The 23,486-nt window shown below is 56.1% G+C and overlaps 1 protein-coding gene and 2 pseudogenes across 1 annotated transcript; 2 read left to right on the forward strand and 1 right to left on the reverse strand.

The window, feature by feature from the left end:
• Nucleotides 1-1,052: 1,052 nt before the first annotated feature.
• On the reverse strand, nucleotides 1,053-1,222 carry LOC149861926 (U2 spliceosomal RNA; annotated as a pseudogene).
• A 5,748-nt stretch (nucleotides 1,223-6,970) lies between these two features.
• On the forward strand, nucleotides 6,971-10,649 carry LOC149861927 (major histocompatibility complex class I-related protein 1-like; annotated as a pseudogene).
• An 11,175-nt stretch (nucleotides 10,650-21,824) lies between these two features.
• LOC149861928 (natural cytotoxicity triggering receptor 3 ligand 1-like) lies at nucleotides 21,825-23,403 on the forward strand (the record flags this gene model as incomplete). Its single annotated transcript, XM_090053846.1, has 3 exons — nucleotides 21,825-22,074; nucleotides 22,616-22,942; nucleotides 23,081-23,403. Coding segments are annotated over exons 1-3 (705 nt in total), but the record flags the coding sequence as incomplete, so codon positions are not given.
• Between the last annotated feature and the right edge of the window lie 83 nt (nucleotides 23,404-23,486).

Consider the following 23,486-nt stretch of genomic DNA (forward strand, 5'->3'; position numbering starts at 1 on the left):
CAGCAGGGAGAGGCAGGGGGCAGATGAGCCAGAGCCATGGACCCACACACCCCTGGCGAGGCAGCTCCAGGGACAGCGCTGGGCACTGCCAGACCTGCCTGGGGATGCCCAGCCTGCGCCTGGTGCTCCCTTGGCGGGGGCCTCACCCGCTCCCCCACTTCTCTCTGCAGGGCCCTGCCCCCCGAGACGACACCCCGGAGCTCCCCAGGCTCCCACACGCTGAGCTGGGACTGCAGCCGCACGGCTTCTGCCACAGACGCCTAAATCTAACACCGGCCTCGTCTTTGTGGAACTGGCTCTGGGGAACGTTTGACTCCCGCGATGGGACACACACGGACATAGAGCGCTGCCCTCGGGACCCTGGAGCCCCGCCAGGCTCTCACGCGAACAGGCTGGCAGCAAGTGCTTGTCCCAGGGGTGCTCGTCACACCCCTGGTGCCCGCTCGCCCCAGTCTCCCACAGCCTCCTCCTGGACTCTCAGACTGCCGGTCCCGTACGCAGCCCCTTCTCCGGGCTCCTGGACCCTCTGGCCCGGCTCAGCCCTTCCCTGGGCACCAGCCCCGAGTGGGCTCAAAATAAAACAAAGCCGCTTGCCTGTAAAACCCCGTATGTCTCTGCCTGGGGCCTTGCCTCTGCTCCCAGCCCCCGCGGAGGTGTCGTACAAGCCCCAGGTCTTCCAGAGCCCGGCTGCCCCGAGCTCCTCGCCCTGGGGCTGCCAGGGACAGAGGGCCTGCCCCGCTCAGGCTTGGCAGCTCCAGCTGGGACCCTCTCCCCCCCCGGCGAGTCTCAGGAGCCCCAACTCCCCTGCGTCTCCCTGCCCATCCCTGCCCCCACAGCCTTTTGACTCTCCACCTACTCAGGGACCCCCAGGCCTGTTCTACTCGCCCGCCAGCAAAGCCCTCCCCAGAGGTGGCTGCAGAGCCGTTATATGCAGCCCCCAGTGTCCACCCCAGACTCAGCCACAGCTCCGTGACACCTGATCCCCAGCGCCCACCCCAGAGCTGGCCACATCCCGGCGTGGAATGATTTTTTTTTTTTATTTTTTTTTCCGTTTCTTTTGCACCGGTCCTGGAAGCACTGCAATACCAGGTCAATGCATGGAATGGATGGAGCACGCTCCGGTTCCACCACCCAATACCAAAAACTAACACAGCTTTAGTGCAGCTGCTCCTTTCCTCTGCTTATAACATTAATCCAAAGCCAAAAAGCTCATGATTACCAGCCCGGACTTCAAGCATTACAGCTGGTTTAATCCTCTGGCCTGGGCCCTGCGTGCTGGGGCGGGCACACAACACCACCCACACATGGTGGGGGCCACTCATATCCACACTGAAGCTGCACTTCGGGGGTCAGACTCTGTACAACTCCCAGCAATCGGATGGCTCAGGTGTTTGGGTTTTGTGTGTGTTTGTGTGCCAAATGCCTGGGTGTGTGTGGTCCAGACACCTAGGTTCTATGTGTGCAGGCATGTGTGTGCATGCATGTGTCCAAGACACATGAGCCCCATGACTGGGTATGTTTCAGATGCTTGGTTGTGTGTGTGCATGTGTGTGCTGTGAATGCCTGGGTTTTCTGTGTGTGTGTGTGTGCATGGTTTTACCCAGCGCTGGGACGCAGGCAGGCACACTGCACTGCTACTCGACCCAGTCTTCCTTTGGCCCCAAGGGGGTGAAGTGCAGCTCGGCCTCCACGCTGTAGGTCTTCCTCTCCAGCGCCCAGCTGTGTGGATGCTGTGGGTGTTGGAGGTGTCCAAGGGCCTGGGCTCCCGCTCTCCTGTTCCCTTTTGCAGCTAGAGGACTGCCAGCTGCCCAGGGTACAACCGCGATACCAGACACCGCAGGGTCACCGCCTGCCTGGGGACCAGGAACTGCGGCCGGGACACCTCGCCCATTTGTGGAGGGTGTGGACGGTCAGTGTGTGAGCCCTGGCTTGGGCCTGGAGGTGCTGCACCTGCTTCTCTCAGACGGGACAGAGATCAACTCCTGCAGCCACAGCCTGGGGGTTTCCCCTCAGCTCCCGAATGATCTCTACTTCCCGAAGAGTTGTGGGACAAGGACCATTACCCCCACGCTCCTTCACTCCCTCAGTGACCCGCGGAGGAGCAATGATACTGCACATACCACCCCCTTGGGCAGCTAGGAGATGGTCCGGGGCCATACGATTTCCAACAGCTACTTGCCCCACCTGGGTAAGCTCATCATTGAGAGCTCCCAAAGCGTCGGCACCAGCATTGATAAAATTCTCCATGACTCCCAAATAATTTATAATGGCTTTTTCTAATTCAGCTACCCCTAGCCAGGGGAGGAAGGCCCTGGTAAATTGGTGAAACCCCGTGTGTCGGAGAACCAGCGGGTTCTCAACTGCACGCCAAAGTCTGGGCGAGCCAGGCGGGAGTTAGACACTTCATGCCACGAGAGGCTGGAGTGCAAGTCCAACGTCGGGACGACTCTGCCCAAGGTACAGGGGCCGACTCAGTTCCACGGTAGAGTCGTATGGGCGTCATCCCACATAGCCAGTACAAACCGGGAGCTGCTGCAGTACTAAGATCCCTACAGGGTGCATTTCCCTCCCGACATGTTCGACTGACCTGTAGGTGTAGGAAGGGGCACGTTGGCTTTCCACCGTTCGGGGGGAGATCTTGATTCGTTACAGAAAACAGGACCTAACACCACATGAAAATCAAAGCCATCGAACACTAAACTAGACATCACATGACAGTTCCTATCTGAGGGTGTAAAGATGGCGATGGGCGCCCCGTCACAAAAATGGGACTGAACCTCTCCTGACACTTTCCCCTTTTCTCAGTCCCCGGCCAGGTGAAGCTCACCTTGCATCTGGGGTAATGCCCTACAAAGTAGCCAGCCTCCCCCGTCCTTCCTGTCTTATTAAACTTATAACAGAGGGCCACTTCCAGCCCTGAGGACAATTTCCAGTTGTCTCGAGCCGCTTTCCACCACGTCGGTATTGACAGCTGGTTTCTGCTAGAAAACCTGACAAAGCTGGTATTGGAGTCAGTTCCCCAAACCTCAAGGGGGATCGGCACCCCAAGCATTGGCATCTCCTGGGTTGGGTGCGTGGGCCCATGTATGCATACCCAGCAATATGTAAGGTTTCCTGCACGAGCAATACTCTGTCTCAAGAACACAACACTGTTTTCTTCCCATGCCTCAACTGGAAACCCTTACCAAGAGGCAAAGCAAAAGAAGGGACAACATCTCGGGACCTGCCTGAGCGCTGTCCCAACGCAGCTATCTCTTGGAGCTCTGAGGAACTTTCTTTGGCTACAACTTCGGTCTCCAGCATGCTGCTAATAACACAACACTAATCACAAGAATATAAAACAGCATCACTCCCTGGGGAGTTTCTCAATCTACGCAATTATCTGCAATTTTCCCACGGGTTAGTGCTATTCACACTAATATTACTAAACTATATTAGTACACAGAACTAAAGTTCATAGCTTCGAATGAAGCCTGGCTAGCCGGGTAGGCTATCTTCGAGACTTTGTCGACTGATCTTCACTCGCAGGAACTCTTCGACATGTCGGCGTCTGACCTTCACTTACAGGATCGTCAAGGAGGTATTGCCGGTGAGAGAAACCTTCCACCCCGTCAGGGTAGATACCTTTTTGCAGGGGGAGGTATGGATCCAAGCAGAAACCTCGGCAACCTTTACGGCAGTTGGGATGGTCAGCAGGACCTGAAAAGGCCCCTTCCACCGGGGCTGCAGGCAATCCTTCCTCTGGTGGACCTTAATCAAGAGCCAATCTCCCGGTTGGACTGGATTGACAACCGAGTCGCTGTCTAGAGACCGATGTGATGCTGTGGCTTTAACCCGCAATGAGATAACCTTACGGGCCTTGGTGAGCCCTTGGCAATAGGTTAATAGAGGATCATGTAGATGAGTCAGATGTTGGGGTGGAGGAGTGGCAAGTCCCCTCATGGGTGGACCCATAACAATCTCAAAAGGGGTCTGACCCGAGGACCTCTGAACAGAGTTTCGGATTTGGAAAAGAACCGAAGGAAGGGACTTTGGCCACTTTAGACCAGTATGTTCACAGGTCTTTGCCAGGCAAAGCTTAATATCAAAGTTTTTCCGTTCCACTTTACCTCCACTCTGAGGATGGTTTGGGGTGTGGAGTTGGAATCAGATGGAAAGGGCCTTGCAAACGTGTCGGACCACCTGGCCAGTAAAACGAGGGCCTCGGTCTGAGTCCAGGGAGAGGGGTAGACCGAAGCAGGGCATCAGCTCGTCAGCAAAGGTATGCCTCAGGCAGACAATGACCAGCACATATTTCTGGGGTCCTGAGCTGGGCAGCTCAATAAAGTCTATCTGGAGGTGGGAGAAGGGATAATGCCCCAGACGTCTGTGGACCGTGTGTGGCTGGTGGGGTGGTCGGCCAGGGTTGTGTCGCTGACACTGCGGGCACTGACAACAAAAATGTGCTGCCACCGCAGAAAACCCCGGGGAATACCAATGATGGTCTACCTTGGCCATCATCCCCCCTTGGGGCAGACGGGGGAGGGTATACTGCCGGCCCTGATAAATAAAAGCAAAAAGATACTGAGTGAATTGGTATAGAAAAAAATACATTACAGAGATCCACTACAGAAAACCAAGAGGCAGAAGCAGGTATCTGAGAAAGAACAGTGGCAGGGTTGGGCACCACAGCTGTCAAGGGAACCACAAAATTGTTAATAACACACAACTCTTGAACAAACCGATAAACAGGCAGTCCTTCAGGGATGAATTTCCCTGGTTTGCGGACCGGCAGGATTGGAGCATTACAACTGGAGTGAGAAGATACAAGAACTCCTTGCCGTAGGAGCCCTGGTATGACAGGTGCAACGCCTTGAGAGGCAGCAGCCGAGAGCGGGTATTGTGGGACCAATGGGGGAGACACTCCTGGTTTAACCTTGATAGAAACCGGGCTGGCACTCTTAAGAAGCCCCACATCGGTTGTGGAGTGGGACCGAAAGGACTCAGGAAGGAAATGGAGGGGCAGTAGCTGAGAGCAGGGGCCCCTGGGGTCTATTTGGGCACTCATTCTTCCAGCGACCTTTCTGTTTGCAGTAGCGACAGACATCATTAGGACCGGGTGGCTGGGTCGAGCGAAACGGTCCGGTGGAGCACCGGGGTCCGGGGTCCCCTTAAACGTCTCTGATTTGCAGAGCCATCAATTTTTCCTGAGCCTTTGATTTTTGCTGCTGAGCTATAGTACAGAAATGAGTGGCAGCAGCCAGAATTTCGGTGATGGGTTTAGCTCCCCATCCGATTACAGTGGCCTGCAGGGGCTCAGAAATCTTTGGTAACGGCCCTAAAACAAAGGTCTGGATGATCACGGCAGAGAGATTGGCTTCTGGGTCTTCACTGCCAGAACGTGCCTTAAAGACTTGGATCAGGCAAGAAGAGTAATCGCCAGGGTGTTCTTCTAGCTTCTGCTTACACACAGAAATTTTGGACCAGTCTGTCTTTTGCGGGGAAACTTAGGGACAGCATCTAGGACCTGTTTATAGAGGTCCCGCAGACCGGCATTGCCGGGGTCCTGAGCAGGCCAATGGGCCTCTTTGAGGAGGGTGTCCCTTTGGTCTCCAGAGAGAAGCCCACTGAGGAGCATCTGAATGTTACCGTAAGTCGGCTTACAGACCTCAAACAGGGTTTTAAATTTTTGAGCAAACCCGGTAGGAGCTTAGGGAAAGTAGTTGACCAGGAAATGATTTCTGAGGGTGAGAAGGGGACGTGGACTACCACAGATTGCACCCCCCGGCACAGGGTACTCTCGGAGAGGATACCGCGCCGCAGCAAGGTTTCCTCCCCGGCGAGTAGTAATCTTTCTTACAGTGGCTCATTTTGTGTCTATGTCGGTGGTAGCATTGCAGCGACTCCGCAGAGTCAGTCTGATCGGGGAGTCTGAAAGTGATCAATCTGTTTCTTAAATTTTTTCTCGTTTTCCTTATAGGAAGCCATAAGGGAGCGCTTATTGCGCTTTTCGGACTCGTCTTCCCATAGGTACCGGGCTTCTGTTTAAACAGGGTGCTTACTTTCCAAATTTCCCCAGAGGTATTTGAGAATTTGATGATCCCAGGACCCATCTAAGGGCCAGAGTAACTTAGGGTCATCATTGGTGTAGTGATGCCATTTTGCTAAGTATTGAGTTGACCGGCGCCCATATTTTAAATGCATGAACCGGGCGAGATCCCGCTGCTGGACCTTAGAGGTCCCGCTACCCATTGTCACGCCTAGGACTTACAGACACCAAAGCAGACAGGTACTCACCCTGGCCAGGGACTTCTCCTTCAGAGCCAAGCAGGCAGATGACAGATCAGGGTCCAGAGTGTCAAAGCCGCAGAGCCGAAGAACGGGGTCGAGGAGAGCCTTCTCGGAGCGACCGAGTCGAAGAGCCGAGACGAGGGTCCTGCCCAGGGCGGTCTGTGTGAGGACACATCCCGGTCTGAGCCCCCAAGATGATGTGGAAATCACGACAGGATCACTGCTTGGCTAACAGAGCGCTTTATTTGTACGTGGCCACGGGAGAAGAAGCAAGGGCGGCTAATTCTGTGCAGCTGCAGAGTCCAGACCCCGTTATATCCTTGTGAGAAAAAGATACACAGAAGTCTCCCCCTGAATACATGCTTGGCAGTCTGACAATAAATCACCCTGGAGCCCTGCTAGACTAACCAGGTTTTCTCTAGCTGTCTCCCGATAAGTTTTATCTCAAGGCCCCTTTACTTTTCGGCCTTTACTTATGCTCCTTATTATGGCTCAACTTTATTTTCGCTTGGCCCAGTACTTTTCCTCATCACAGAGACCCCAGGGTCCAGCCGCCAGCCCCACCCTTACCCCCCAGCCCCCTTCTCCTACTCCCCAGCCCCCTTCCCTGCCAGAACCCCCTCCCCCATCCCGACCCCCCTGCTCACTCCCTCCCAGGGACCCCAGTGTCCAGCCCCCAGTCCGCCTGCTCCCACCCCTAGTTCTCTTTAAGGAAAATTGTTCATGTTGCAAGCCACGCCAGTGCCAAATCTGGGAACCATTCAAAAGCCTGATGTGGCCCTGCTACTGGCAAGTATCCTCCACCCACCCCCGGGGCTTCAGCTGTTTCCAGATCCTTTGGCGGGCATCCTACGTGCACGCCCCAGCCCGCAGGCGTGAGGTTCGGATGCTCCCAAGTTTAGGTCACCCAATTCTGACCCCCGTCCTCCCCCCATGGGGTCGGCTCTGCCCCAGCCCAGCCGGGAACACTTGGCAGCCCCCGTTCCCTGGGGCTGTCACCCCAGGCCTGGATATGTTTCAGAGTCTCACACACCCCAGTTCGTGTACGGCTGTCAGCTTGGTGAAGGTGGCAGCACAAGAAGATACGTGCAGTTTGGCTACGATGGGGGAGACTTCATCAGCTATGCCCTGGGAATGCGCACCTCGGTAGCAGTCCCAACACAGGCCCTCATCACCCGGCGCCAGTGGGATGAGGATAAGTACAGACTTCAGTACCCTAGGGCCTACCTGGAGGGGACCTGCATCGACTGGCTGTGGAAGTACCTGCGGCACGGGGAGGCAACACTGCAGAGCAGTGAGTCCCAGTGTCACTGTCCAGGGCACCACTGACCAGGGCAAACCCCGCCTGGGTAACACCCGCCGTATCCCCTGTATCCGGGGTGGTGAGCATTGTGTCTTGGTCCAGGCTGCGCTTCGATGCTGAGCCACCCGCGACACTGCTCCCAGCCTAAAACCAAGTCTCAAGTGCCTCTCTTGGGGTGTCTCCACCTGGCTGACCCCCTTCGTGGAGCGCACCTGAAAGCCTGGGGTACCTCTGCCACCACCCAGACCTGGATCTTTGTCTGGGCCCTCTGCCTCCCGGGATACATGGATCCTGTAGACCTAGGGGTTGCTTAACCCTGGCAGGATGTACCTGGGCGCTTCCTACAACCTGAAACAAAGAAAGTAGCCCCCCATAGTCAGCCGAGTAAACAGAGCAAAAAGGCCTGCCGAGTCCCTCTCGTGCATGTACAGCCAGGTTGACTATAACAGATGGTTTTACTGGATAGAGAGGGTAGACATGGGGAGAGGTACAAGTCAGAAGCAGCTAAAGAATGACCCTGAGGAAAGAGAAGTGGCTTGTAGCCTTTTGATATGCTTCTAGAGCATTGTTACTGGCTAAATTTCAAGTAAGTTACAGACATGTTCGTCTGAAGGCTGAAAGAGCTCCAGGGGCCGTGTGCTTCCTTTATGTTCCCAAATCTGTTTGCCCCACTTCCTCCTAGAGGGGCTATTTCATACATAGGTTGTGACCTCATCACTTAGTTCCCATCAGAAGTAGACCCATTGGCTGCTGACCCATGTTTCCAAATGACATCAGACTGACCAGGTGAGAGGACCAGCAAGGGCAGGAGCCTGAGAGGAAAGGAGCAGGTCCCAATCCCTTTGGAACTGTTACAGCCCAGCTTGTCACACAGGCGCCGCGGTAGCATGGGAAGGGGGTGGGCTGCTGCCTTACAGCAGTGAGGCCGACTGGGGGGGTTTCTCCACAGGTAACACTCACCCCAGCCCCTGTGTCTGGGGTGGCGAGCGCTGCGTCTCAGTCCTGCGGCTGGGCGAGACCTCAACGCTGTTGTGGGACCCAGTGCCCCTGTCCCTGCCCTGCTCAGGCCCCCCAGGTGGGCAGAGCCCACGGGGTGTCCGTGTCTTGGCCACGTGTCTGAGAACCAGAGATCGGCTGTATGGGACCCCGTTCCTGCAGCCCCCAGCCCAGCGCAGCCATGTCTCCCATCCCCTGTGCTCCCGCTCTGACGCCGTCTGCTCCTGCAGGAAACGGGCACTAGAGCCGGTTTGTGTGGCCCAGTGCAGGGCCCAGGGGTCCTGAGGGTCCCGCAGGGGCGGTTGTTTCAATGGGTGTCTCCTCCCTCCCAGAGCATCCCGTGGCACAGGCGAGTGACAGGCCATTGTCCTGGGATGGACGCACCACCCTGTCCTGCCGGGTCCACGGCTTCTACCCCAGGGACGTGGCTGTCGTGTGGCTGAAGGACGGGGAGGCGCAGCCCCAGGAAACGAGCCGCTTGGGGTCCTTCCCAGCGGAGACAGGACCTACCAGACCTGGGCCACCATCAAGATAGACCCGAGCAGCAACCAAGACTACACCTGCCACGTGGAGCACGAGAGCCTGGGTGCAGCCCTGGGAGTGGCCTGGGACAAGGGCAGGACAGGTGAGTGACCCCCGCGCACAAGGGAAGGGGGAGAAACCTGGCGCTCGGGGAGGGAGGGGCTGACTGGCTCCGCAGAGCGGCGAAGGAGCTGGGGGGTCGGAGGACGCAGGGGCACCAACAGGGAGGCCGTGCTGGGCCCATGCAGCGTTGGGTGCAGGTCTGGGGTTTCCCTCGTTCGCAGGCCCCTTCCCTCTTCCAGGGTACGACCCGATGATGACTGTGGGTGTTGTTATCGGTGTCATTGTGCTGGTCAGTGCCATGACGGGCGCAGCTGGTTACTTACTCGGTAAGTGCTGGGTGAAGCCTTTGGGGCCAGGCCCTGCCCGGGCCTTGGGGTGGGGGGAGCAGGGCGGGCTCATTGTTAGAAATATTATTAAAAATGCATTATCAATAGCTGTTAGCTCCCATCAATAGTGTTGTCCTCTGAATAAGCACGGCTGCCAGCCCTCCTTGTCTCCTTAATGAGAGAGGGAAGGGGGAGTTGGAAACTGAAGGAAAAACTCCAAGAGCTCTTTGTACTAAGGTATCACTCTCTCTTTGTTCTGCAAATTTACTCTCTCTTTGTTACACTAAATCACACTTTCTTTCATGGCTCCCACATTCTTAGGCTAAGATAAGAATAATTGCAATCTTAGCCTTGGAGTTAAACCCTCCATAACCTCGAGTGCTTTCTGGGCAAGCGCAATAACCTAATACATATTAAGCCTATCCGCCCCGCATACTTAAGTAGTTAATTATAATACACATGGGATGCATGATCTGACCTATTCTCATGCATGTTTGTATGAACCGGAAATGAGTTGTAAGAGTTCCTGCTTCTGTACACGTGCCAGAGGAGAGGGGATAAAAGCTTGCTAATGATTGTGCGGGGGGGGGAGGGGGGGGGGGGGGGGGGGGGGGGGGGGGGCAGAGGGTTTTGATCTTTTGTCTTCTCCCTCTGACCCTATTTGCAAATATATACCTTTTGTCTCACCAACAATGTGTGCCTAAGGATTTGTTATTCAATGAGCCTCCAAAGAAACGAACCGTGATATTTACATCATCATCATGGCCATGCCTGGGACCGGCCGCTCTGGGCTCCCAGGCCCACGTGTCCCCGGGGCGGCAGCAGCCAGACCCCAGCCCAGTGCTGCGAGGCGGGCTTTGGTGGGGGCCCCGAGGGCTGCTCTTGGCTCCGCATGCACCGTGCCCCATGGCCCATCCACTCCCAGGGGCACGTATCACCCTGGCATCTGCATGTTCTTGTCAGGAAAGCCATGGAGGAGGACAGAGGAGGCACGGCCGATTCCCCCCGGCAAAGGGACTCTCGGCAAAGGCCTTGCAAAGACGCTCCGAAAGCCTGCGTTGTCAGCAATAATGAAGACAACAACCAACACAACCGGGCCTCGAAACAGCGACCGTGACAACTGCAGTGTCAACAGCCGTGGAAGCAGCAGTGAGAGTGACAACAACTAAATGTTAAACCACAATGGGGTGAAAACTGAAACACTGTATTAAGGAAAGGGTTGTGGGCAGATGTGCGGGTTGCGTCCACCCTAACGGGTTCACAGGTTTTAAATGTGTATCTATCTCTATCATCTGTTTCTGTCTTTCTGTATCTGTGTCTTTCTGTATCATCTGTATCTATGTCTAAGAGAACACCCCCCCCACAAAAAAAAAAAATTGCCCATTCTTGCTTGGTTTTTGGTCTCTTGGGGGCTAAGATACCTGGCAGGGGAAATACCATGACCACGATGTTGGCAGGGGAAGGACCCTGTCCGAGGCAATGCAATTAAAATAGCACTGTGTAGTGGAGGGTCGCACCCTCCTCTTCTTGCAGACAGGAGTCCCTATGAAAGCCCCATAGTTAGCTTCCCACTGGCCAGCTTCCAGTGGGAGGATCTCAGTTACATGCCAGCTTTATGGAAACGGGAGACTTCTCCCGAGCTTACTCCTGCAGCCGTACGGCTGGAGGCAAGTGAAACCCGGGGGCATCTGAAGCCAAAGCCTCCGGACTTGGGCCTGCATGTAGGCTGGTGCTGGTGTGGGGCTTCGGGCCAGGGGAACTGTAGCATGAACTGAACTAATGTAGCGATGTTAACAGAGGGTGTAATAATAGTCAAATATAACCGTGTTAGTCTTGTCCTGTGAGCAACTTGAAGACTCCATTTTGTGTCCTTCTGCTTGACATACGTGAATGAACTCTGCATAGCCTTTCTGTACGAGTGTGTGTAAAGGGTGAATGATGAGAGAACGGCCTTGCAGTGAGGCCTTGGAGAGCTTCCACGAGTGTCAGCATGAGGGATTTGACCCAGAGGAGGAGCTGCTGGGGGCAGTGGGATAGGGGTGGACTGTGGGCTGGCCCCAGAAAGCTGCCTCAAGGCAGGGCAGTCTTGCTGTGGGTCTCAGCTTCCCTGGGTTTGAAGGCTGAAGAACCAGGCAAGGGAGGGACCGCTGTCCTGCTGGCACTGTCCGTACCCTCCGTGCCCGGGTGCCAGTGCTGGCACAGCCAGGAGCTCGGTGGCCCCTGGGGGTGGGCGGGTTTCCTGCACCTTGTCCTTGGGGGCTGCTGTTAGCATGTGGAGCCCTGGCTCAGTGGGGCCTACCTTGCCCCCTGCCCCATCTCCTGTGGGCAGAGCTGTTTCTTGGGCTGGGGTCGTGTCTCGCCCTCCCTCCTGTGCAACTGGCAGCTGTGGCTGCGCGCGGGGCGACGGGCGGGGGATCTCATGGGGCCAGAGACACCTAGCTAATGCCTGTCCATCCTCCCCGCACAGGGAGCAATGGCTACTCTGACCCCTGCATCAAAGGTAAGTGCAAGGGACTCTGGGCTGATGGATCCCCCAAAGGAGACGCCTCCCCTCTGAACCAGCCCAGTCCCGGTGGCTGCGCGGGCCAAGCGCTGGGAGAGCTGCATGGCCGGGTCTGCACCAGCCTGTGCTTCTGGGGGAGAGGGGCAGGGTGGGGGTGTCCACTGCCACCCCAGACAGCCTGAGCTCTGGGGCCTGCATGTCCGGATGTAGTGACATTAAGTTTCTTATTATGAATTAAGCCTGTTGTTGTACCTTTATATCTCGTTATTGTGTCTTTAGATAGCAAAACAAGTATTCTTTTTTATACTACCTGGATATATGGATGAATGAGTATGGAGTGATTGGGAAAAGCAGGGTGAATGTGAGGGCAGTACACCTCTCCGGAGGCTGACATTGGCTCCACGGATAAGCAGCGTGACACTCTCTGGGTCAAGCTATGGCGGGGGGGGTGGTAAGGTGAGAGAGACCCAACCGTGGGCATTTACTACAGGCCACCGAACGGGGGCAGAAGCTGGATCTGGAGTTCTCTCGAGAACTGGCAGCGACCGCACGTGCAAGGGACTTGGTTGTCACGGCTGACTTTAGTTACCCAGACATGGGCTGGGAGGAACGCATGGCTAGGTCAGAGCGTTCGTGCAGTTTCCTGACTGTGATGGAGGAGCTCTTCCGGACCCAGGCAGTGCAAGGGCCAGTCAGAGGTAGCGCTCTCCTGGACCTGGTCCCGGCCAAGGGAGGTGATCTGTGTGTGGCTTGAACACTGAGGGTAGCCTGGGTGACAGCACCCAGGAAATCAGGTTCAAGGTCACACGGTCAACAAATTAAAGCCCCCCAGGATCCTTCCCTGGGCGTCTTTAAGAGGAGGCTGGATGAACACCTTGCCGGGGTCGTTTGACCCCACTACTCTTTCCTACCGTGGCAGGGGGTCGGACTTGACCTGCTCAGGTCCCTCCTGGCCCGACCAACTATGAAACTACAGAATTAACCAGCAGGATTGAAGTCCTGGACTTCAAAAGAGCTGCTTTTGTCAGGCTTAGAGCCTTAGTAGAGGAGGCGATGTGGGACCAGGAAGGGAAGGAGAACGGGGTGCACAAAGAGTGGTCCTCGCTCAAGAGTACAATCCTTGAAGCACAAAAGAGGAAAGGCAGCACAAGGGCTGGCAAGCCCTCCTGGCTTAATAGGGACATTGCGGTCCTCTTCAAAAAGAAACAAGAGATGTACACACAGTGGAAGTTAGGGACGGTCTCAGGGAGGACTATACAACAGAGGCAGCACGTACAGGGAAATGATCAGGAAAGCCTAGGTGGTGACGGAGGTGAGGTTAGCTCCGGGAGTCACGGACAAGAAGAAGCTCTTCTTCGGGTGTGTGGCAGTAGAAGGAAAACAAATGGAAGACTTAATGGGTATGTCTGTAGCACAAATCCTGGAGACTGCAAACAAGGCGTATACTCTTAGAAAGGAAGAAGAGGAAAAGAGACAAGTTCGAATGCGAGTAGCAGCAATACAGGCTGGAGTCAGAGAAAGGCCACAAGAAGGTGGGAGAGGCAGAGGTATAAGGGGTCGTGGGCGCGGGCGCCCTGGCCCACAAAAAAGACGCCTGGGACGGAACCAGTGTGCCTTATGCCGGCGAGAGGGACACTGGAAGAATGAATGCCCAGAGAAAGGGAGAGACTGTACTCCTGTAATGGCAGCAGAAGGACAGGAGTAGGGGTGTCAGGGGGAACGGACCACCCCACCCCCGGAGCCCCGAGTAAAAATGCAGGTGGGGAACTCAGAAATTGATTTTTTGGTAGACTCCAGGGCAGCACGGACCGCTGTAAATCAACCTCTTCAACTTCCCGTAGTGGACTCTCTCACCGTGGTGAGTGCCACGGGAAAAAAGACTCAGTGCCCAGTGTATGCTCCTGCAGAATGTGCTCTGGGAGACCGGGCTTTTTCTCACAAATTGGTCTACCTTCCAGATTGCCCAACACCCCTGCTAGGACGAGACCTGCTTTGTCGCTTAGGTGCATCACTGCATTTTACCCAGGATGAAATAACCCTCGCATTGCCCCCTGAAAATGCATGGATAATGACCCTCGGCTATGAACGCCCCCCCGGAGTGGAACCAGTGGGAAGACCGGGTATACCCTTTGGTGTGGGCAAGGGGGGTCCCCGGAAAGGTTACACATCAGACCCCCATTAATATCCAACTACTGCAGGGAAAAGGTCCGGTACGAATCAAGCAGTACCCAATCAAAAGGGAAGCCAGAGCGGGACTGCAGGAGACTATAGACCGTTTCCTAAAGTACGGCATACTGCGAGAGTGTCAGTCGGCCTGGAACACTCCTATCTTGCCTGTACTAAAGCCTGATGGCACATCGACTGGTGCAGGACCTAAGGGCGGTTAATGAACGGGTTAAAACTATTCATCCCCTCGTCCCAAACCCGTATACCTTGCTGGCCTCCATAGGGGGACAGTATACTCATTTCTCAGTTCTTGATTTGAAAAACGCTTTCTTTACGATTCCAGTTGACCCCCCTCTCAGGAGATATTCTCTTTTGAATGGGAGGACAGAAAAGAGTTAAGAAACAACTTTGTAGGACAGTATTAGCCCAGGGAGTTAAGAACTCTCCCACCCTTTTCGGCCAGTCCTTAGCTAAAGACTTGGAGGAGTGGAATAATGAGCGTGAAGTCCTCTTGTTACAATATGTGGATGATTTATTAATTGCTGCCGTAGGTTTAAACTCTTGCCTTAACGCCACTGTAAGCCTCCTGAACTTTATTGGACTTCGAGGATATCGGGTGGCTCGAAATAAAGCTCAGATTGCTCTCCCCAAAGTACGATACCTGGGATTTCACATAAGACGGGGGAGCGCCAGCTTTCAAGTGAGCGAAAGGAGGCTATATGTCAGGTTCCCACCCCAAGCAACCGTAAGCGGCTCAGGGCGTTTCTCGGCATGGCAGGTTTTTGCAGAATATGGATCCCTGAATTTGGACTATGGGCAAAACCACTATATGACTGTGTAAAAGGGGCAGACCATGACCCCTTTTCTTGGACTCCAGAAGCCGACAAGGCATTTAAAATACTAAAAAGGAAACTAATGGAAGCCCCCGCCCTGGGGTTGCCGGACCTTTCTAAACCTTTCCAATTGTATGTGCATGAACAAAAAGGGAAGGCTCTGGGAGTGCTTACTCAATTGTTGGGGGCATGGAAACGTCCCGTTGCTTATTTCTCCAAACAGCTTGATCCAGTTGCCAAGGGATGGCCAGCGTGTTTACGAGCAGTTGTGGCAACTGCCCTAATACTTGAGGAAGCTGAAAAGTTAACGCTGGGAGGAGTCGTGCAGGTGTATACCCCTCATATGGTCCGGGCTCTGCTAGACGCGAAGGGGGGTCTCTGGCTCACCCAGGCTCGAGTGGCTCGGTGCCAAGCTAAGCTGTTGGAGAACCCTGAAGTGACTCTGCAGCCCTGCCCCTCCCTCAGCCCGGCTACTCTCTTACCTGGAACGGAGGAACAAGAGCATGATTGTCTAGACATCATAGATGCACAGTACTCCAGCCGTGCAGACCTACAGGATCAGCCACTTCTGAATGCTGACTGTGAGTGGTACACTGATGGCAGTAGCATTGTTGTAGAAGGGCAAAGGAGGGCAGGTTATGCTGTTGTGACCCTCTATGATGTTGTTGAGGCCAAGGGTTTGCCCGCCGGAACATCTGCTCAACTTGCTGAACTGGTGGCCCTGACCCGGGCGCTAGAACTGTCAAAAGGGAAACGGGTCAACATCTATACCGACTCTAGGTATGCTTTTGGAGTACTGCATGCCCATGCTGGCCTATGGAAACAAAGGGGACTGCTGACAGCCCAAGGCTCCCCAGTGAAGCATGGACCCCAAATTCTCCGACTCGATGATCTCCCGAGGTCCCTTCCAGCTCTAATGTCTATGAAATCTATGAAATCTCCTGGAAGCTGTTCAACTTCCCTCGGCAGTGGCAGTAACGCACTGTATGGCGCATCAGAAAGAGGATCAAGATGTAGCCAGGGGTAACGCCCGGGCGGACAGAGAAGCTAAAAATGCTGCCACCCTGAGGACGCCAAGACCTGCTGACACCCATATGCATGCCCTCACTCCATCAGTGGGGGAGCTCCCGGATCCCCAGTACTCGTACAAATCAGACCCTCAAGCGTCATCTATCAAAGATCTGCCAGGAGGCCTCTCTGCGATGGCTCAATGCTTTGACCCTTGCTCTGCTTCGCATCCGTGCCCTCCCCAAGGGAAGATTAGGGCTTGGCCCCTTTGAGATTATGTTTGGAAGGGCATGGCCTATGAACGGGACGCTGGTTCCAGCAGGGGAGTGGGAAATAGGATGTAATATTTTGTCACGGTATATGTGCTCTCTGTCTGCTGATCTTTCTTCTCTCCATAGGTACACTAAAGACTTGCAGCCTCTTCCGCTGGATGCTCCAGTCCACTCATTACAGCCGGGGGATTCCGTGCTCGTTCGTACCTGGAAGGATGAGCCCCTCCAAGAGAAGTGGAAAGGACCTCACACTGTCCTACTAGTTTCCCACACAGTGGCAAAGGTCGACGGACACAAGAACTGGATTCATCACGAGATAAATTTGGCATGATCTTTCTCCCATCGTATGGAGTGGGCTGGTTAGCCAAGCTGTATCGTCAATTTTCTGCGTTTCTTACAAAATTTGCTAATGACACCTTAGCTATTGAAAACAGCCTTAATTCTGAGATTTACCAACTTCGGTTGTTATCCCTTCAGAATAGACAAGCGCTAGACTATGTCTTAGCTTCTCAAGGTGGAGTATGTGCCTTAATCGGTAACGAATGTTGTACATACATTCCAGAAAATTCCCAAGATATTAACAAACACATTTTGTCGGCCGAACAGGCTTTTGAGCAGTGGAAAAGTCAGGAACGTGAACCCGCTGTTTATGATTCTCTCTCAAGCTGGTTGCCCAACCTCGGAGGCCTAGGAACGGGCATCCTTCACTTCCTGGTCACCGGTGTTGCATTGTGTTTAATTACCCTCCTCTTATTTGCGTGCTGTAATAACCTCCTGCTCAAAGTCTGTGCATCCCCCTCCCCGAGCGCTTCACTATACCCCTGCATTGAAGATCCCAGTTCCCAAACACTTAATCGTCTTTTATCTTCAGAATATGAGAAAACTCAGCCAAAACTTTGTTGAGTATTCTCAAAGGGGGGAGTTATTGGTGTCACTGGGCATAACCGTAGGTAACTCAGAGGGATGGAAGACCACGAGTGTCGATGAAGCCCCTCTGCTCTAGGCCTGGGCGAGCCAGGGCCCCCCCCCCGAACTTTTTGTAACCTCCTGTAACACTGGAAAACAGGATGGGTAGTAGGCAAGCTGAAACTCCCTAAAACTGTTATCTGTGGAATGCAAGGGCACCGCTCAGAGAGAGAAGGGAAGGGGGGGTGGGAGCCAGCTAGTGGAAAAATACTGCTGGAAGTGACCAGGGTATAAATATACACTGTTGCAGGGCTAGGGGCGCAGGATTTGAGACCATACAGTCTCCCTGTGCCTTTTACTTGAGCTCAAATAAACTCTGTCTACTTCTCGCCCCAGTGTGTTTATTGGCGCGATGCACACCGGGCAACGAACCCAATTGTCACCTCCCTCGGGCACCTTGTGCCGGGAACAGTGTCTTCGGCAGGGTTTATCCGCGTGGCCGAGCCCTGCTGAGCGCCCCGGCACAGCCGTCCCCGTCCTGCCGCGGCGCCGGGTGGTGCCGGTGGCGCCGCCCCGTCTGCAGCACCCGGCCGGGGGGGGGGGGAGGGGCCGAGGGGCTGCCGGGTGCCCCCCCGGGGGGACTCCCGCCCAGCACCGGGGGGGGGGTGCCCCGTGCTCGGCCCCAGCAGGCTCTGCCCCCCGGGGAGCCCGGGAGTCAGCGTCTCCCGCCGGGCCGGGCAGCCGGTGCCCCCAGTCCCGGGAGAGGAGCGGGGGGGGGTGTCCGGCCCGCCCCGGGCTGTGCTGCGCCGCGCCGCGCCCCGCCCTGTGCGGGGGGGGAGGGGGGGAAACACGCATGCACACGTGGGTGCGCACACACAGTGCGCTGCCCGCCCTACTGCCCCCGCCCCAAGCTCTCGCCCTGCAAAGATTTTGCTTTCTGCCCCACGTGCCCAGGGCCCTCCCTGTGCCCCTGCACCCAGGGTGCTCCTGAGACATTTCCCCCCTAGACCCATGCTCCCTGCCAGGGGCAAGAGCCAGAGATTGTGGGTGGGGGAGGTATATTCCCAGGAGCAGACCCGGCTGCTCTCACTCTGTGCTGGCTGCAAGCCCCACCTGCTCTCAGTCCCCAGCTCTCACCCCCCAACTCCTTCCCGAGAGCCCAGGCGTCCTGGCAGATGCAGAGTTAACCTTGGCTTTATGCCCACTTTATGGAAATGGGAGACTCCTCTGTAGCCACATCAGCCCTGTCCAACCCGTCCCAGACAATCCCGCATCTCAGCCCCAGCTGAGACGGCTGTCAGCCCCAACAGCACCCCCACCTGCTCCAGGGAAAGCAGGGGGACCATGGCACCAGCATCCTGGTTCACTGCAAAGGGGTCAAGAGATGCTCACAAGAGCACAGCATTGGCAGCGGCAGGTTGGGCTGGATATGATTAACTGGGGGCCGCCTGCATGCAGACTGAAGGAAAATGCCTGGCAGGCCAGATTCAGCCCTTGGGCGGTATTTGGCCCAGCCCTGGTGCAGCACCGTGTGTTCATCCCAGGGGCAGGCGTGGTACCCTGTGGCGCCTGCTCACCCCTTGCTCCTTTGACTCCCCAAGGGGCCTCTCCCTGTTTCTCGCCCTCCTGTATCAATTCTTGGCGAACAGTCCCGCAACTGAACTCCAATTAGCTACAAGTATGAAGGACAATAAAAAGTCCTTTTTCAGATATGTGGGGAGCTGGAGGAAAAGCAAGGGCAACACTGGACCCCTGCTGAACCAGACAGGGCAACTGATGCCCAGGAAAAAGCTAGCCTATTAAATGGGTACTTTGCGTCAGTCTTTCACCAGTCCCATGAGACACCCATGCCCATTATGGGACAGGGAGGTCCAGGTGAGGGAGATCCCTTGCCCTCCATAAATGCTGACCTCGGGAAGGAACACCTTGAGATGCTGGATACCTTCAAGTCAGCCGACACTGACAATCTGCACCCCAGGGGACTCGAGCTGGGAAGCATCATAGACCAGCCCCTGGCACAGGTCCTTAAAAACTCCTGGCGCTCTGGTGAAGTGCCCGAGGACTGGAAGAAGGCCATGTGGTGCTGATCTTCAAGAAAGGGAGGAAAGTGGATCCAGCTAACTATAGGCCCATCAGCCTGACCTCCATCCCGGGGAAGATCTTAGAAAAGTTTATTAAAGAGGCCATCCTTAATGGACTGGCTGACACCAACATCCTGAGGGATAGCCAGCACGGGTTTGTTGCGGGTAGGTCTTGCTGGACCAGTCTCATTTCCTTCTATGACCAGGTGACCTATCACCTGGATGAGGGAGAAGAGATTGATGTCATATATCTTGACTTCAAAAAAGCTTTTGATTTGGTATCCCATGATCACCTCTTGGCAAAACTGGCCAGTTGTGGCCTTGGCTCCACCACAATCTGCTGGCTGGGGAACTGGCTCTGTGGTCAGACCCAGAGGGTTGTAATTGATGGCAGTCACTCATTGTGGTGTCCTGTGACCAGTGGGGTCCCCCAAGGCTCTGTACTTGGACCCATACTGTTCAACATCTTCATTAATGATGTGGATGTTGGAGTCACAAGTGGACTGGGCAAAGCCAATGACACCAAACTCTGGGGCAAAGCATCCACACCAGAAGACAGGCGGGTGATCCAGACTGACCTGGACAGGCTCAGCAAATGGGCGGACGAGAACTTGATGGTGTTTAACACTGAAAAATGCAAGGTTCTCTACCTGGGGAGGAAAAACCTGCAGCATGCTTATAGGCTCGGCAGTGCTACGTTGGATAGCACTAGGAAAGAAAGAGACTTGGGGGTCATCACCAACCACAAGATGAGCATGAGCCTGCAATGTGATGCTGTGGCTAGTAGAGTGACCAAAACGCTGGCGTGCATCCATAGATGCTTCTCAAGCAAATCCCAGGACGTCATTCTCCACCTTGTACTTGGCCTTGGTGAGGCTGCAGCTGGAGTACTGCGTCCAGTTTTGGGCCCCACAATTCAAAAAGGATGTGGAGAAGTTTGAGAGAGTCCAGAGGAGAGCCATGCGCATGATCAGAGGTCAGGAAAACAGATCTTACGATGACAGGCTGAGAGCCATGGGGCTCTTTAGCCTGGAAAAGCGTAGGCTCGGGGGTGATCTGATGGCCACCTGTAAGTTTATCAAGGGTGAGCACCAGGATCTGGGGGAACGTGTGTTCACCAGAGCGCCTCAAGGGATGACGAGGTCGAACGGTCACAAACTCCTGCGAGACCGTTTCAGGCTGGACATAAGGAAGAATTTCTTTACTGTCCGAGCCCCCAAGGTCTGGAGCAGCCTCCCAGCGGAGGTGGTTCAAGCACCTACATTGAACACCTTCAAGAGCAAATTGGATGCTTATCTTACTGAGATCCTATGACCCCAGCTGACTTCCTGCCCTTTGGGCGGGGGGCTGGATTTGATGATCTTCTGAGGTCCCATCCAGCCCCAATGCCTATGAAGTCTATGAACAGGAGGCTGTCCTGGGATTTTCCAAGCCCAGTCTTGCTCTTAGCACCACAGGGGCCCATGGGCATTGCCTAAAGGGCCAGTTTCATGGACTCTGTCCTACCCAATGCCCACGCTGAAACCTCATGGGGGTCTGCTGTGATGCACTCTTCATGGGCTACAGGCTCCCAACACAACACTCTGCCCCTCAGGCACTGGAGTAACTCCCCCCAGGCACCGGACCCTCCTGGTTCCCCCTAGGAACCAGACCTTCTCCGTTCTTGTTGGGTTCAGGCTCTTTCTGTCTCTCTCTCAGCCTCAGACCTGCCCCTTCTGTGGCCTGCTCTGGCCCCACACTCTGCCCTCAGTGGCTCAGGCTCTGCCCCTCCAGGCCCCAGCCCCTCCATCCTTGCAGTCCCTCGCTCTCTCTCACATGACCAGCTGGGACCTCCATCCCTCCCTACAGCCCCTTCCACATCCACCAGTAATTGTTCATCAGCAGCCCCCCTCGGGCACTTGGCCCCTGGCCCCACTGCTCCCCAGCCCGTCTCGTCCAAGCCCAGGCCCGTGTCTCTTGTGTGCTGCTTTCCCAGCTCAGCTTTTCCCGGGAGCCCTTTGCAGCCCTGTGGCCAGAGGTCCGCTCCCCATGGCACTCAGGGCTGCACAGACTACCCAGCTGGGTCTGGACTTATACGCCCCAAGCCCCGCCCCTTCCAGTCAGCTGACTCCCTGATCACCCCTTACCCACCTCCGGGCTGTTCCCACTCAGCCTCCGGTCTTAAAGTGGCAGGCTCACCAAGCAGCCTGGCACACAGGGAAGAGGTGTTCCCAGATCTACAGTCCAGACCAGCTTTGCTGCAACTTCAAGACATGGGTCTGCATCCTCCTCTCGGCAGCAAGGGAGAGAAGGTGCCTTCCCGCTTCTTGACGGCAGCCCTTCCCATGTCTGAAGTCAGCTCCCATGTGGCTTTGTCAGGGCTTCCTCCACAGCCCCTGGGCCAAGCTGTGAGCAAAGCGACGGTGCAAGCCCTGACATGATGCAACACAACGCCCAACCCAGGCCCAAGGGAAGCAGGGCTCTCATCTGCCTCCCAGCACCCTCAGGGACATCCCTGGTGTATGGCAGGGGCTGGGGCATGGAAAGCCACGGCCTGGCATGGACACATGTGCCCTGGCACAGGGGTAGACATCATTGCAGGGCTTTGGGTGTGGCTTTCGGGCCTCCAGAAACCACGTCCGCCCTGGGGCACCTGTACCCTCCCCCTCAGTGCCGGGCAGGTGTTGCTGCTCCCTGTGGACTCTGCTCTGCTCCTCCCCACGGGAAAGTGAAACCACTGGGGACTTTGCCCGGGTGCAGAAGGAAGCAGAACAGACACCAACTCAGATCCATGGGGCTGGGGTCTCTCATCGTCTTCCTCCTCCCCTTCTTCATCAGGACAGCAAGTAAGTCTAAATCTCCATGCATCTCAGCCCCAGGTCTCACAGGGCCACAGCCCAGGCAGATCCATGCCCTGAGCCCAGCCCAGCCCAGCCCAGCCACACAGCAAGGCAGCCGCAGAGCTGGAGCAGAGCCCAGATGTCCACGGATGCAGCCTGCATGCGGGCCAGAGCCCCCCACACTACTCCCACTGCACCCACTTCCCTCCACCTCTGCTACTGGGAGTTCACGCCAGATCCCCAAGATTGGGGCTTCAGCTTGGGGGCCATGGCCAGTCCCAGCGTGTGCCCAGCTAGGCCTCACCCCATGCACAGCACTGCAAAGGGAAGCCACGACAGCCACCCACAGCCACAGGGATCGTCCAGCGAGGGACCCCATGGGCTAGGGGTTGGGGGCTCCAGTGACCACCACACCCCAAAGCAGCCAGAGCGCAGCAGGCATTTGCCCACCCCCACTTCAGCACCAGCTCAGAGGTCTGGGGCAGTGTCTCCCCCCAGCACAACCATGTCCTGTGCTGTGTCATGCCCGTCTCTCCCCTCCCTGAAGGCTCCCAGCTACAGGTGATGACAGACCCCTCCTCCCGGGTCCTGCTGGGCGCCGAGGCCCGGCTGCGGTGCCATTTCGAAGTTGGGGGGCTGGTGGCCCTCAGCTCCCTGCAGGTGACCTGGTACTTCTGGGATGATATAATAGCACGGTACGATGAAGGTGGGAGTAGGGCGCAGCCTGGATCCAGCCTGGCGGAGATGCAGCTGGAGAAAGGAGATGCTTCCCTGGAGATGATCAAAGTCACCGTGGGACATGAGGGGATGTACACGTGTGTCGTGGGCTACGGGGCACAGCAGCAGCAGGGGAGCACCAGCCTGCACGTGCTTGGTGAGAGCCCGAGAGGGGCCCCATGTGCGTCCCTGGGTGGCCGTGAACACCGGTGGGAGCCAAGCGCCTCTTCGGAACAACCCAGGGCTGGTGCTCAGACCCCCACACCCAGCGCAGGGACTTTCTCTCTCCTCCCAGCTCCCCCGAGCATCTCCATCCCACAACGTGCAGCTGTGGCTGGTGCTATCACCCCCCTGCGCTGCCATGTGGGGGACTTCTACCCTAAGGATGTGGACGTGGCATGGCTGAGGGACGGGCAGGTCCTAGACGGCTCCACCCACTCCAGCCCCCAGAGAAACCTGGACGGGACCTTCAACCTCACCCTGACCTACACCTTCACCCCCGACCTGCGCGACGCCGGCAGCATCTTCGCCTGCCGCGCCCGACACGCAGCACTGGGGCAGCCCCTGCACGAGGAGTTCCCCCTGGACGTGGCAGGTGAGTCTGTGCTGGGCCCCGGCAGAGACGGGTCGCAGAGGAGCGGCTGGGCCCCGGGCCGCCAGGCTGGGCTCTTACCGCCCCCCCGGTCCTGTCCCAGGCAGGG

Source organism: Crocodylus siamensis, chromosome 6 (assembly GCF_052110815.1).
Source record: "Crocodylus siamensis isolate JL-2025a chromosome 6, ASM5211081v1, whole genome shotgun sequence".
Classification (NCBI taxonomy): Eukaryota; Metazoa; Chordata; order Crocodylia; family Crocodylidae; genus Crocodylus; species Crocodylus siamensis.